The 12182-nt window shown below is 32.4% G+C and overlaps 1 protein-coding gene across 1 annotated transcript; it reads left to right on the forward strand.

Moving 5' to 3' along the window:
- Positions 1–9004: 9004 nt before the first annotated feature.
- On the forward strand, positions 9005–9998 carry LOC145092954 (recQ-mediated instability-like protein). Its single transcript, XM_079030965.1, has 4 exons — positions 9005–9162; positions 9247–9367; positions 9456–9517; positions 9719–9998. Exons 1-4 carry the CDS (start codon positions 9037–9039, stop codon positions 9827–9829), a joined length of 420 nt encoding a protein of 139 aa, XP_078887091.1. The 5' UTR covers positions 9005–9036; the 3' UTR covers positions 9830–9998.
- Positions 9999–12182: the final 2184 nt, after the last annotated feature.

Consider the following 12182-nt stretch of genomic DNA (forward strand, 5'->3'; position numbering starts at 1 on the left):
GGGCTATTACATAAAGATCTTGCGTCCATAATTCATATCCATGGCTAAAATACTCTTAGGAGCCTTAAAGTCTCCAAATTTATGACTTAGCATGTCCAATAAGTGCTTAACTCAAGGTCTTGTTCCATTAAGACCTTCTAAATGATGCATTAATAAAAACTAACCATTTGGAACCCATTTTTATGACTTAAGACCCCTCATAGGGAATGAAGGGACAACTTAATAGTCAAGAACATGCCATGTTCAAGATCTAACATTTTGGGACCAAAAACTCCATAAAGACATCCAAATCTAGATCTATATGCTAGAGGGATAAAGTCTCAAGCTTTATACCTTAGAAAGGTTGCAGATGATGTAGAAACTCCAGATCCAAAATGCTTCACACTTCCAAGATGAGCTTGGCTTCCTTTCTTCTTCTTCTAAGCACAAAACACACGCACACACATTAAGGATTGAAATAGCTTCTCAAGGTGAACTAGGGTTACAAAACATCTCAAGAAGGATGGAGGCTCATGAGGTGAGGGGAAATGAATCCATAAGGGTGTTTAAATATGATCTAAACCCTAAAAATTAGGGTTTCCAAATCTGAAAAGTACGCCCAACGTACCAGGGTATGCCCTAGTACGCTCATCATACACACATACGCATGACGTGCTCCCCCAACGCCAAATTACGAAAATGCCACTAGGGCTACTTTTGCATACTTTCTTGAACTTAGAGACCAATATGCAACATAATTAAATTATAAGGTTGAAATTAGAAGTACCTTATCATCGGGATGTTACATTGGGGAACTCACAAAGCCTTGTGTTTACTCAGTTGATTTTTCGGCTACTTTAGTGATTCGTGAGAAGGGCAATGTTCGACTGTATATACGCACATTCACAACATGTTTCTACATAATGTAATCATACTCTGATATGTTTTTAATAAATAAAAATGAAATTTTTTTCTTGACAATCAGGACGTTACATCGAATTAACTCACCATAAGGTGACATATTAATAAACTAGTCCTTTTTTTCATTTTAGGCTCAAATCATGTCGTACGTGTAATCCAAAAGGACCCTGCTAATTATGAAAAGTCACTAACTTGTTAGGACCATAGACATATTTCCATCACTATCATTCCTTACATTTCCTACATCTAAGGAAAGTCATTGTATACTTGGTATTAACGCATATTACATGTAATATGTATTTAAACCATATACTTAAGCCTAATACACATTATTAGGATTTATACAATATTTTTACCACTATATGTCAATTACTTACATATGTACACGATCTATTAATCATTTTTCAGTTACTAATCATTTGTTGTTTTCATGAAAAGAATCACTTACAACACAATTCTACTTATTTCATTCCATTTCCTTTCGATTCCAACATGATTTGTATGCCAATGATTCCTATCATAGCAAACCTACTTTCAAGAATGGTAATATCCTCAAATATTTTACATTCTTTGATAATCACGTGTATTCCCAACAATCATGCAACATAGAAACTCATTAATAATGACAAAGCTTGAAATTAACAATCTTTTTAATCCTTACATAGAAGGTAGTGTTTACACAACATTATTATTCTCACTTAACGTAGTTACTAATCAGATTCAAGATGAAATTGATGTATATGCACCTTATTAGCTTGTTAATTTCAAAACATCAAAAAGGAAAACAATGTCATGACATCTATGAGACTATATTATAACAATATTTCAATGTTGATTTAACTAAATCAAAGTTGTTTGGATAAGACATATGTCAGAGTTGTTCTCTTGGTTACATAAACTAAAGACGCGTTATTAAAAGTCGAAGTGGATAGGATTTTGGATATCATTTGACCACAAGTCTTATGATGAATGTGAGTTATGTTTATTAAGAAATATAACAATAACACCATTCACATGAAACTATTAGTGGGAAATTGATATGTTGGAATTGGTACACACTAATGGATCGTTCAGAGACCACGCCCCACGGTTATAAATATCACGTTACCTTTCACTAGGTATAATTATGGCTACCTGATTAAACATAAGTTTGAAACCTTTAATGTGTTTACGACATTATAAAATGAAGTGGATAATATATGCCATGATTATATTTAAAGTTATGTATTATTTAGTTAAAACAAGAGGACCGAAATGAAAACCCCAATCTGAAATGGAAATAACATGCCTGGAATACTATAAATTCACATTATAATAGGATCTTCACCATATAGTTGTTACACTCATCTTGTTTAGTCGCAATTACAACAATCCTCTCCATCAACTCCACCACCACACAACAAAATCTCGAGTATAATGCTTAGTTACCAAACAATGCATTATTATTAACAACACTATATTGGACTTCATCTCATGTTTCAAGGATAAAGGATTTACGAGGTTGTCCATATAACTTGATATCCTATTACTGACCTTAGAACTCAAGGACCTTCAACAAACAATCATTAGGCAAATATCACAAGTCTTAATTACCATGTATGACGATATGGAGCGTTCATGAATTCAATTTAAAGAATTGAAGTTGTGTGTTATGTCGAATCTACCACTAGAGAACTGAAGTATATTGACCGACAATGCCATGAATTTCTCTTAAAGTTATATGGAACTATTTGATCTTCACTATAAGGTCGGTATGATTTAAACTTCACAAGCTATAGATGAGTTCCAACGTGTCTTATACTTAGATCGTTCTTTTTAAGGCATTTTTTTTTGTTTTTTTTTAATATTAATATATATATGGTTGAATTATTTAACATTAATGACGTATTTTCGATAAAAATGTTATATAATGGTAAACATAATACTTTGTATTTTGTATTTTTAAGCCAAACTATAAGTTAGTAATTTGCATACATATATGTCATTTTCATACTAATTTGTCATTTTTAATACAAACACTGAAATGTTATTTTCATAATTAAAAAAAAACAAACTTTTCATTTTCATTTAGCATATCGAAAGGAACAGGCCTTCAATACATAACTACAATCACAATAATCTCTCACATGACTTGTCTTAAAAAATATCAAAATAATTAGGAGTGTTTGTTTGGATGGATCCGTTCGATCCGATCCAATCAAATAAATCCATATTGTTTTTGGTTTTCAAAACCTTGATCTGAATAGTCAAAATTAAATTCAAATTCGATCCGATCCAATTACAATTCGGTTGCATCGGATTTTGTAATTTGGTTTTAAAAAAATAGAACATTTTAAAATAACGTATAATTATAATATTATCCAATTGTACATAAGAAACAAAACAAATTATTTTGTTGTGATTAAAAATTTATAAACAATTAAGAAGTTATATTATAGCTTAATATTTAATAGATAAAAAACTTTTAAGAGAAAATGCACATTAATATTTTTTATTAGGTGAAACGTTTTGAACCTATATGGAAAAATAAATTATAAAATTAATAATTATAAATATATTAAAAATAAATAAATAATAAATTGTTATTCGATTTTTTAACTATTCGGTTCATATTTTATAAACCAAAACTATTTTGAAATTCAAAATAATAATTTTATTTTGTTGAAAATCAATTCAAAAATCCGAATATCCAACCAATGGTTCAATCCAAATTGTTCAATTGGACAATTTGATTTTATCCAAATAATAAATAGCCTTAAAAATAACCAAACCACTAAAACCCGATTAAAGTCACAAAGAAATAGAACAATTAAAAGCACCAAACTAGAGTTGTTTTGCTTCAGTTGGTTTTTAAACACTAGTTTACTAAAATGATGCTAAATTATCTTTATTCATTTGTGTACGCATTTCAATAATTTTTTTATACAAACTTTGGGTAGTTATTTACTCATAATCTTCATCCTTATTTTAAAATATGGGCACTAAAAGTATATTTACATGAATTTTTTTCAATCTAAGAAGCTTAAAATCTAGCATGAATACCACTATAACATCTATAAAAAGTTGATTTTTATGTTTGTGCACATAGATTTGATAGTTCAACCACTTAATCATGGATCACCCATTTTCTTATGAATATGTGATTCACAAAAATGATTTCCCAAGGACAAATACACTTTGAAAAATGAAATGTTTGATCCAATATTTGGAATACATGTCCAATATGTGGAGTTTCGAGAAAAACAAAATCATTTTAGAAAACTCTAAAAAAACGAGTTAGATTTACATATTATAATTTCGATTGGTCATTTTATTATTATCCGAAATTTTTTATATTATTGGCTACTAAAAGAACCTAAACTAATCAATTAATAAGTCCCTAGAGGGAGGGCAAGTTGGGCGACCGTCCCGGGTCTCGCCAAATCTCGGGGTCCCAAAATTTATAATAATTATATGTACTTTTGGATTATATAAAAATACGATATGCAACATTAAAAATAAATGCACTTTAACTAAGATGGTAGAGGCGTACGAAATTTTGAATTAATGAAAAGGGCCCATGTTCAAATCTCATGGTTAGCCTTTTTTTTGGTGCTTCGTTGTGGAACGTGATGGAAGTGGTGAAAAATTGAAAATGGAGGGAGAATAGACGATGACTAGCGGGAAAATAGACACTGTTACAAAATGACTTTTCAATTGTTAAAACACACATTTAATCACTTCATAATCTTACTTCCAATCTAAATTTTCCACATCTGTGAGAGTGACATGCAAATAGAAAAGAAAATGAGAGATATTCCAAGATTGCATAAATGAAGCTACTGAGTTACGATTTTGAATCTCTTAATTTCTGATTTTGAAGTTCTAATTCTAAAGGTATGATATCTAACTTTGAAGTTCCAATTACTAGGTATGTGTTTGGTATCCCAGAATTAGTATGATATGCGGTCTTTTTTTCCGAATTCATCAATCTTTACCAAACCATTAATCGTTAAAAACTATTTCAATCAAGAAATGATGAAATCGACTTTTCCAGTGAAGTTTTTTTCCCAAAAAAATCAGTGCATATAGAGTGTTAGATGCAATGTTGGAATGAATCCAACTATTCCATTCAAGTTTTTTTGTAATCTTTTTCATGCATATGAATTGTTCGATGAAATGCTGGAATGAAATCAACATTTTTTTATTCATATGAGTATTTTAGGTTTTAAAAATTTAAAATACAACTTAAGAAATTAATCTTTATCTTGATAGAACAAATAACTATAGGCTGCATTAAGTTTTTCATGTTCAATTGTTGCACAATTGTGTATACAATGCTACATTTGGTAAAAGGACATCAAGATCAGTTTCATCAAGATACAGGATGAAGTAATTGAAAATACACAACTGAATCAAAGTAAGTTACTATTTCTTTTATTAGCTCTTTAGATGTATAATCCTGCCACTCCATTCCATTTTCATTTTTAACAATTATGGATCCTTGTTCAAAGAAGTGCGACAAAATGCCAAAAGAAAAAAAAAACTTAATTTTGCAAGACTGTGAGTTTAGACAAATTGTTAAAAAAATGTTTCATACACTAATTCTAGTTATCTAAATATAATATTTTCTTTATCGTGAATGGCCTTATTTTATATTTTTATCCTGAGCCCCAAATCGGCTTGGACCGGTCTGTTAATAACTATTCATCAAATCAACCATTTGCGGGAAGAGATATACATATACAACCATTTTTTTAATCTTTTATCACTAAATAACCATATAAATCCTGAAAAATCTTGTGACTTCACAAGATGATTTTTTTTTCGACAAAAATAGTTCGTTAATTTTATCCATATATTTCCAAATATATTTTAATCTTGCGAACTATTCACGACACACCTTTTTCCATGCAAGCTTTTTTTTTTGCACAAGTAGGGGTTTAACAGTTTTTTTTAGCGAATAGGCTTTTTCACATGTATTCTTATGTGTAAAAGACCAAAAAGTTATACTAAAATTTGAAGGGAAACTTGATAAATGAGTGTTATCTAGAAAAGAAAGAAGGAAGACACACATATACCATAATAGGGATGTCAACAGGGACAAACGGGACGGGATTGCATCCCCCGCCCCTGCCCCCGCCCCCAAAATTCTCCCATTCCCCCGTCTCCGCCCCCGCCCTGAATTCCGCTTCTTACCCTCGCCCCCACCCCCGTTCCTCCGCCCCGATGGATTTTGGGCTACCTTAGGTGGGCTAAAAAGAAATTCTTGTTTTGGCTAAAAGAAACTATTTTTTAGTTAACAAATAGTTATTTATAGCATAATTTTACATGTTACAAACGTCTTAAAAACATGTTTTGGTTGAATTTTAGTATGTAAAAATCATTCTATTGTTTATTATATTTATATAATTTATATATATATATATATATATATATATATATATATATATATATATATATAAATATATATAATTTATTAACAGGGACCCCATGGAGGTTTCGGGATGGGAATGTCAACCCCTGCCCCCGCCCCCGCCCCCGAAAGTAAAACGGGGGTTAACCATGCCCCCGTTTCCGATTTTTTTCAAAAAATACCACCAAACGGGACGGGTCCCCCACGGGATCGGAGTCCCACGGGACTTTTTGACATCACTATACCATAACATCATTTTATTTTTATTTTGTTCAAAGCCCGTTTAATACCTAGTTGGGCTTTTTTTTCTCCAACAAACTCCTGTATAGGAACATATTCTAAAAAACCTTACTTAATATTTGTTTAAGAATTGCAGATGATTTATAAATATTTATTATTAGTTTATAACATATGAGAATCATGGTTATAAAATTAATTAATTTTTATAGTAAAAACTCAAAATTATTAATCAATTATTTTAAATAAATTATTAATTAAAAGATATTTTTTAGTTATATAAAATTATAATCGTTGCTTTAAATAAATACATGACCTTATAATTTGTATTAGTTTTATTTTAATTTTTATTCTAATGTTTTAATTTAATGTACTTAGATGAGAAATTTAAAACTTGAAATTTAAAATGGATAATCAATAAGTTTGACAAATGACATGATATTAATTAGGAACCTAATAAGATAACACACGACAAAAAAAAACTATTTTTTTATTAAAACATGAAGATTTTTGTTATAATGAAAAGACAAAATTGCAAAAATGGTCCCTGTGGTATGTATTTTTTGGGGATTTCAGTCCAAACCTCAACTTTTTTGGATTCATGGTCCTTTTGACCTAGTTTGTATGTAGAATTAGTCCTTCGACTTAACTTCCATTAAGTTATTGTTGTTAACCCCCTCATGTGCCTCCCACATGAGGGTATATTTGTCTTTTCACTTATAAGAGGCCACTTTTGCACCTAAAATAATACAACCCCTTTTTTAAAAGAAAAAAATTAATACCTATTTATTTATTTTAATAATTAAAAAATAAAAGAGGTCTCTCTCTCTCTCTCTCTCTCTCTCTCTACACACACAAACATACATAACCAGATGAACTCATTCATCCTCCATCCCACTCTCTTAGATTTACCAAATATCCAAATTCACTCCCAATGTCCTCTTCGTTTTCCTTAATATCATGACTAGAACCATTCTCTTCACCTCCAACTTACCCAACTACAATAAAATATAAGATCAAAAGGAAAAATCTCAAAATGGATCCTCCATTCTCCAGCATATCAGATCTTTCAACGTATTCAATCTGACCCCGACGCAACCCCTCTTTTGCCACTACCTGATCCCGAATCGAATCATGTTGAGCCGATGATCACATCCCCCATTATCATCAACAATCAACAGCCCTTAAAGTTAAAGAACATATAGAATATCAGTCGAGACTAGAGACCTGAATCTTTGATTTGCCTTAACCGTTCTCTATATGTAGTTATTTGCTTCGATTTATAATTCTTTAGAGTAAATTACATGTTTGGTCCTTGTGTTATGCTGATTTTTTACTATTCATTTTCATTGATATGTTGATTTTAATTAACCTTGATCCTCTGGTCATCATGTGTTCATCGTCTTTACCTAAAAATATGAATTGATTTCAAATCTCAAGAAATCAAACAAAAAACTGAGGTGTACAGTTTGGGTGTGATTGCGTTGATCTTCATGACCTACTTTCACAACAAAGAGAAACTAATGCAATAGGGAAAGGATTCTATCAGAACTGATCGACTTGGAGTGCCTGATCGTATTCTAACCACCACTCATTTATTCCTCATCCTATTGATCGGGTTAACCGCCGGTTGAAAGATGTTGTACAACACCCAAGCGATGATTGGAACTTCAGAAAGCTCATTCACACGAAGATCTTGGGTCTTTTTGTGCGTGTCTGTTGGTAATTACAAAAAGATGTTAAGTTGTAAGTGAAATTACCCTTTCTTTTTATGTAAGTGTTTGTATCAGATAGTAACAATCGGAGGTAAAGTATGTTAGTGAGCAACATGGAGTTGGGTTCTGGTGGTGACATGACAATGAATGTGAACAACAATGGTGATGATGGTGGTGGTGGTGATGGGTTTTTGGCAAGGAATAGAGGAAAAGGATTGTAAGAGAGAGTTCAGAATGAGGTGTTGATGAGTTTCCTGATCTAATACAAAAATGTGTGTGTTTGTGTGTGTGTGTGTGTGTGTGAGAGAGAGAGAGAGAGAGAAAGAGAGACCAATTAAAAAAAATAAAAAGGTATTAATTTTTTTCTTTTAGAAAAGGATGATATTTTTTTAGATGCAAAAATGGTCCCAAGTTAAAGGACAAATATACCCTCACGTGGGAGGCAAATGAGGAGGTTAACAACAATAACTTAACGGAAGTTAAGTCGATGGACCAATTCTACGTAAAAACTAGGCCAAAAAGACTATCAATAAAAAAATTCATGTTTGGACTAAAACCCCAAAAGAATACATACCAAAGAGACCATTTTTACAATTTTGTCGAATGAAAACGAGAAGGATTTTTTATTCTAAACAATCAATTAAGTATGTTATATAGTACTAGTTTTTTAGTGTCATTACCTCTATGTGGAGGCCCATTAGTGAATTACAAGCCCATTGAATAGTGAATTAACGAGCCCACTAGTTTATTACAGTTCGGAGCCGGAAGAAGCAGTGCAGTAAGAAGAAGATGGACTACAGTCTAGCGGCACTGAAGCTGCTATGCGTCCAATTGAAGGCGGCGCGTGCCACTAACGACTCATCTCAATCTTCCATTTCTCTCGGTCCTATACTCTTCCAACGCGCGTGGTTACAGGTACACATGCACGCGCCACCACTCTCCATCCCTCCCTTTTCCTTTTTTCTTTTTAAAATCACGATTTGATCAAATGAAATTTAGGGCGTCGTAATCTCACTACCTTCTACCACTGGCGGAAACGGACGTTTTCTCGTTGACGACGGAACAGGCGTGGTTGAACTCTCTCTCTCCCGTGATTTCCTAAATCGCGACTGGAAATTAGGTCACCATTACTAACCCCCACCAAGTTTGGTGTTTCTTCTGTTCTTATTTCTCAAGTTGTACTGTTCTGGTTGGTTTGAATTTTGCAGGTGCATATGTAATGGTTGTCGGAGGGTGTAGTATCCGTCAAGACGATCTCCCCCTAATCAAGGCAAAATACATTAATTTCATCACAATTTTCTTTGGTTTTATCATTGGATTCTCCTTGCATAATTCCATATTCAATACTTTGTGTAATTCTGTGTTTGTGCCCTAGTCTATTCTTATCATGATAAATACTACATATAAGAACATCACTTCTGCGAGAAGATTCAACAGATAAATGGTGACAGTTATGTCTTTACAATTTCAGGTTCACAAAATTGTTGATCTTTCTGGTTTTCCCCATCGAGAAGCAATGTGGTATCTGGAAGTTTTGGAGGCTTACAAGCTCTTCTATCATCCCCTAATTCAAGATTCATAGCCATTGACATTTGACAACACACTTAATAGATTCATCAAGGTTCCAAAGTGTAATAGCATTGTACTTTGAGGAGTAAGGATGTTTATGGTGGTTTGTTCAATTACCAAAGTGTAGCTAATCTAATAGCAAAAAATTATTTTCAATATATAATTTCACATTTTAAGGAGTCCATCTCTTGACCCATGTAAATACAAACAAGGTACATTATATGTAGAAGCCCAACAATGAACAACCAAGTACTTGGCCCATTTCATGAAGAAGTTGTGTACTAATATAGCATCATACTTTCATTTCTTTCTATTGCAACATTATACTTTATTTTTATTTTTATTTCTATTGTGCTTTGGAAGTGTACCCACATAAAGCATTGTACATTCAATATTTTTCTTATTAAGACATTGTACTTTGTAAAATCTACCTAGATATAGTATTATACATTCAATCTTTTTCTTATTTGGAGATTCCAATTTTTGTCCATGTGTAAACAAACCAAAAATGAACTCTTTTGTATATTAGATGTAATTCTACTTTAAATAATCTATTGCCTAGTACATAGACAAAACTTCCGTAACAAGGTTACAGCAACTAGGGATAGCGTCGGTCCGGAACCAGACCGAGAACCAAGAACCGAACCGAAGAATCGGAAACCGATTTAGTGGGAAATGGAGAACTCAAAACTGAGAACCAGATACCCTGTTCTAGTTCCAATCGGTTCCGGTTCGATTCTACAAGTAAGTGTGCTCTTTAATGACATGTTCGGTTTTGAACCCGGCCCGAACTAGGAACCGATTTAGTGGAAAATGGAGAATGTAGAACCGGACCGAATACCCTGGTATTGATTCCGAGTTTTTTCCGGTCCGGGAACTGATATATGTTATTTGAAGTTTTATTCTTGTATTGGTTTCATTGTTTGGGGCTTGATTAATTTAAAGGTTTGTAGTAGTTTAGGGCTTTTTAGTTGATTACCTTAACTATTTAGATTAGCCTAGCCCACTTTACATTTTGGTTGTATGTTGTTATTAGATGGTTGTTTTATACGTTGTTTCTAAGTCACCATATGGTCTTAGTTTAGACTTTAGATTTGAAGAAGGGATGGGTGAGTTGGATGGTGGTGTTGAAGGTGGCTAGACAGTGGCGGAGCCAGAAAGAAAAATTAGGGGTTGCATAATTTTTTTAAGGGTTTTAGTACTAGAAAAAAAACTCATTTTCGAATGCAGTTTCCATCACAAAATCGTCACTAAACCAACGAATTTACACTAAATTCACACTTATCAGACTTTGTGATAAATTCGTGACGGATTTCCTACGGATTTGTGATGGATTTCAATGAATTTTCACTAAATTTATGTTTGACGGAAAAATTTAAAAGGTAACCCTTGCTACCACGTGTTACATACTAGATCCGTCTACGTGGCTATATATGGTGCGGGGTTAGGTGGTAATGGATGACACAAGTGGTGGTAATGTTCACAATGGTGTCGGTGATATTCACAGTGAAGATGATGTGAGTAGAGGTGTTATTGGAAATGATGGGTTATATGTAGGTCTTACCTGATAATTACAAATTAATAAAAAAAATATAAAAAAGAATGCAAAATGTTCATTTCAAATTTTCAACTAACTTAACAAAATGAAACTAACACAAAGTAATAAAAAAAAAGTATAAAAAAAGGCAAAAAGGTCATTTCAACTAACTTAACAAACTAAAACTAACAAATATTATTTTTTTGGACCAAATTCATACTGAAAGGTCTAAGGATTATTTTTGCAAAATAATGTTTTTTTTGGAGAAAATTGCAAATTTAGCCAAAATGTTAATTACTTTGTGAAAAATTGCAAAAAAAAAAAAAAACCAAAATTGCATTTTTAGCCATCAATTTCACAGATGGGACTCCTATGTTCGCAGATAGACTAGTCCATCTACGAACGTACAAACAACTAAAGCACAACCGGATTGTTGCTTCCTTTATTGCTTCCTTTATTGTTGCATAAGTTAGCAACATCAACATAATCCCCGTAAGTATGTACATTTTCATCTTTCTAAATCAGAACTTTTTTCTTTTTACTATTATCTACTACACTTCTATTCATAACTTTAACTTCTTGTTCGAGAACATCAACACAACAACCACCCATGTCATTAAGATATGTACCAACATCATCATCACCAACATACTTGTAATTCTTAGTATCCACATAGTGAATTGGTGAATACCTCACATTAATATTTTCAGCAACACTATGAAATTGAGGTACACTATGAGTCATGAAAGTACCTATTGGATTGTTGCTCTCTTTATCGTTGCATAAGTTAGCAACCGACTCATCTCCACTCTCGCCACCCTCCGTAACT

Source organism: Lactuca serriola, chromosome 1 (genome assembly GCF_051521515.1).
Source record: "Lactuca serriola cultivar US96UC23 chromosome 1, Lser_US96UC23_V15, whole genome shotgun sequence".
Classification (NCBI taxonomy): Eukaryota; Viridiplantae; Streptophyta; class Magnoliopsida; order Asterales; family Asteraceae; genus Lactuca; species Lactuca serriola.

Excerpts from the sequence above, each read along its gene's own strand:
- LOC145092954 (XM_079030965.1), top strand. The coding sequence starts at position 9,037 with ATGGACTACAGTCTAGCGGCACTGAAGCTGCTATGCGTCCAATTGAAG. Across the intron at positions 9,368-9,455 it reads AAATCGCGACTGGAAATTAG|GTGCATATGTAATGGTTGTC; the intron begins GTCACCATTACT and ends TGAATTTTGCAG. Across the intron at positions 9,518-9,718 it reads ACGATCTCCCCCTAATCAAG|GTTCACAAAATTGTTGATCT; the intron begins GCAAAATACATT and ends TTACAATTTCAG.